This window comes from Pithys albifrons, chromosome 19 (assembly GCF_047495875.1).
Source record: "Pithys albifrons albifrons isolate INPA30051 chromosome 19, PitAlb_v1, whole genome shotgun sequence".
NCBI lineage: Eukaryota > Metazoa > Chordata > Aves > Passeriformes > Thamnophilidae > Pithys > Pithys albifrons.
This window is the reverse complement of record NC_092476.1, coordinates 2,510,780-2,513,908: the sequence shown is the minus strand read 5'-3', so window position 1 is coordinate 2,513,908 and position 3,129 is coordinate 2,510,780. Positions and strand designations below refer to the sequence as shown.

General features: G+C 47.5%; 1 protein-coding gene across 1 annotated transcript; it reads left to right on the top strand.

Moving 5' to 3' along the window:
* The first annotated feature begins 652 nt into the window (after positions 1-652).
* Positions 653-1,279, top strand: LOC139680936 (oviduct-specific glycoprotein-like). Its single transcript, XM_071573988.1, has one exon. It carries the CDS (start codon positions 653-655, stop codon positions 1,277-1,279), a length of 627 nt encoding a protein of 208 aa, XP_071430089.1.
* The last annotated feature ends 1,850 nt before the right edge of the window (positions 1,280-3,129 follow it).

The following is a 3,129-nucleotide window of genomic DNA, read 5'->3' as shown; positions in this document are numbered from 1 at the left end:
GGAGGAAGACTCTGGTCCTGACATTTCATTCACCTGCAGGCTCTTGGTGCCAAAATAACCCACAGCCCATTGGGGTTTTGTTTTTCTCCACATGTGTTTTTTTTTCTTATTGTTTATTTATGTGGCAGTTCCAGCACTGAAGGTGGTTCCCTCACTTGCCAGAGTTTGCTAAAGTTGGTCCCAACTTGCAATTTCTGCTCTTTGTTTTCTTTGCATCCCATTGATTTTGATAATGAGCCAAACCCTCCACTGAAGGAACCTGAGCCTGAGCCCTGGTTGGTCCCTCTGAGCTGGGCCTGCTCCATCCCCTGCCCAGCCCCAAGACCCTGCCCTCGGTCTCTGAGTCTGCCCAGGTTTGATTTCAAACCACAACTGTCTGAGACAGCACTGGAAAATACCAAAATCCCACGGAGAACTTGTTTCAAACCCCTGCAAAAATAATTGCAGCTTGCTGAAAACACTAAAAAGTGGTTTCCAAAGTGCATCTGCGTGTTTGGAGATGGGACAGTCTATAATCAAGCAATGATTCAATGAAATTTGACCTCAGCCTAATGTATTTTGTCAACCCTTTTATTTTTCAGAGGGTGTCTGTGGCTCTTTGCTGCTGCCCACAGTCCCTGTGCCCCTCCTGGGCAGGGTGGTGGCTCCTGGCATGGCAGAGAGGGCTCCTGGCATGGCAGAGGACACTCCTGGCATGGCAGAGAGCACTCCTGGCATGGCAGAGGGCACTCCTGGCATGGCAGAGGACACTCCTGACATGGCAGAGAGAACTCCTGGCATGGCAGAGGGCACTCCTGGCATGGCAGAGAGCACTCCTGGCATGGCAGAGGGCACTCCTGGTATGGCAGAGGGCACTCCTGGCATGGCAGAGAGCACTCCTGGCATGGCAGAGAGTACTCCTGGCATGGCAGAGGGCACTCCTGGCATGGCAGAGAGCACTCCTGGCATGGCAGAGGGCACTCCTGGCATGGCAGAGGACACTCCTGACATGGCAGAGGGCACTCCTGGCATGTCAGAGGACACACCTGGCATGGCAGAGGACACTCCTGACATGGCAGAGGGCACTCCTGGCATGGCAAAGAGTACTCCTGGCATGGCAGAGAGTACTCCTGGCATGGCAGAGGGCACTCCTGGCATGGCAGAGAGTACTCCTGGCATGGCAGAGGGCACTCCTGGCATGGCAGAGGGCCCTCCTGGCCCTCCAGCCTGGTTCTCCTGGGCTGCCACATTCCTCATTTCCAGCTGTGTTTCTGATGTGCTGCAGAGCATTTCCAGCTGAGGAGGAAACACAGTTGTGCTGGTGGGGTTGGGAATCTCCTCACCTGCCTGTGAAAGCCACAGAATTTCACACACTTGTGCCTGTAATAAGTTGGGTTTAGCCAAAATCCATCATCTGAGACGGGGCTTAAATTAGATCAGAGGCTTCAAGAGGGGGAGAATCCATTGGAAAAGTCAGATCCTCTCCCTGCTGTAAAAGGATGCCTGACTTTCCTCTTCATTTTGGCTTTAATTAGTTGGGTTTATGCCTTTCTTCAGCAGCCTGAAAGTCTCTGTTTCTGAATATTTCACTCCCCTGATGTACCATGGCAGCACCACTGTGGTCACCTGCACTGGCTTGAATTTATCAAGCCTGGTTAACAGTGAGAAAAGAAAAGTGCTATTAAATTCCCCACCTTAATGCCCACAGATGCCCCTCCCACAGGGACATTTGGAGTCCAGTGACAGTTACTGGGGAATAATCAAATCTTGAGCAAATTCCACACCTTCCATTTTCTGCTGAGGATTTTTTTTGCTTTTCCAACTTGCAAATTGTCTTCTACCTTTCCAGTCCTTTAATTTTCCAAAATTTTGTAGTATTTTACATCCCCCAGCTCTGCTTTCAGAACACTCAGTATTCCAACTAATGCAGCCTTTGTGGATTTTAGGGCTTCCCAGTGACAGTAACCATTATTGTGCCTGCCAAAAAGTTACTATTTTGAAAAAATCCTCCACAAGAAGATAAAAATCATTGCCCTGAAATAACTGGGTTTGATTTGATGTTAATGATGGTCACCATTTCCAGGTGAGAGACGTGGAAGGTTTCGTGGGGCTCCTTTAAATGGAGCCTTATTATTTTTCAAGTTCCATTTTTCAGAGAGAAACTCATCTCTTTATGGGGGAGAGAAAGTCTGGATTCTTACTTTGGGACGTTGGGTATATCATTTAGATGTTTAAAGGTCAAGTGTTTGCCCTTTAATCCACACAGAGATGACTAAAATTAAGACAGCTCATGTCTGCAAGTGCTCTCCTTAGATTTTCTGTCTTGATTCATTCACAGATAAAATGACTTTAAACACTTGCTAGTTTTGCTCCCTCCCCCCTCCAGCTTTGGAAAGCTTCATTCATTCATTTTCAACAACATTTATTCATACAAGTCAGAGTCTTTCACTGTGCTGTGATTTGGCCTTTTGCACATTTTCTCACTTGGTAATTTTTGCAGTCAAGTCTCAACATGAAGTACATTATTCCAGCAAGATCCTGTCATTCTCCAGAGCTCCATCTGCCTTCCCCTCAAGAGAAAATGATCATTTCTTTTTTGGTCCTGTCCTCATACCCCTCTTGGAGAATGATTTGCTTTCCTCGCTGTTGTATTTCTGACCCCCAACTCCTTCTCTGCAGCTCCTCCTGCTGCTCCTCTGGGCTGTGCTGTCCCTGAGGTCTTCTCGAATCCTTCCAACAATGTGCCACTTCTGTGGAGAATTTCAGATGGGCACTCCTATTTTGTTAAGACTTATCACAAGTTTTATATATATATATATATCTCCAACTTTTTATGTGCCTCAGCTTGAGATGTGTGCAGACCATGGAAAGTCTCCATGCTGTTCAACTTCAGATTCCCAGGGCTGGTAACACTTGCACACCAAAATTCTTTGCCTTTTACTTCTTCACCTTCTCTGACTTTTCCTTCCATGCTCCCATTGATTGAGTCCAAGATCACTCCAGAACAAAAACTGGAGTTTTGAGCACCCTCCACAAATCCCTCACCTCCCTCACGTGGGGTCAAAGGAAATGCTCGATGCAGCTGATCCTCCCACCTCAAATGAGAGTTCTTTGGATGGTGCAGGGACATTAAATGTGTCCTGCCCCTGG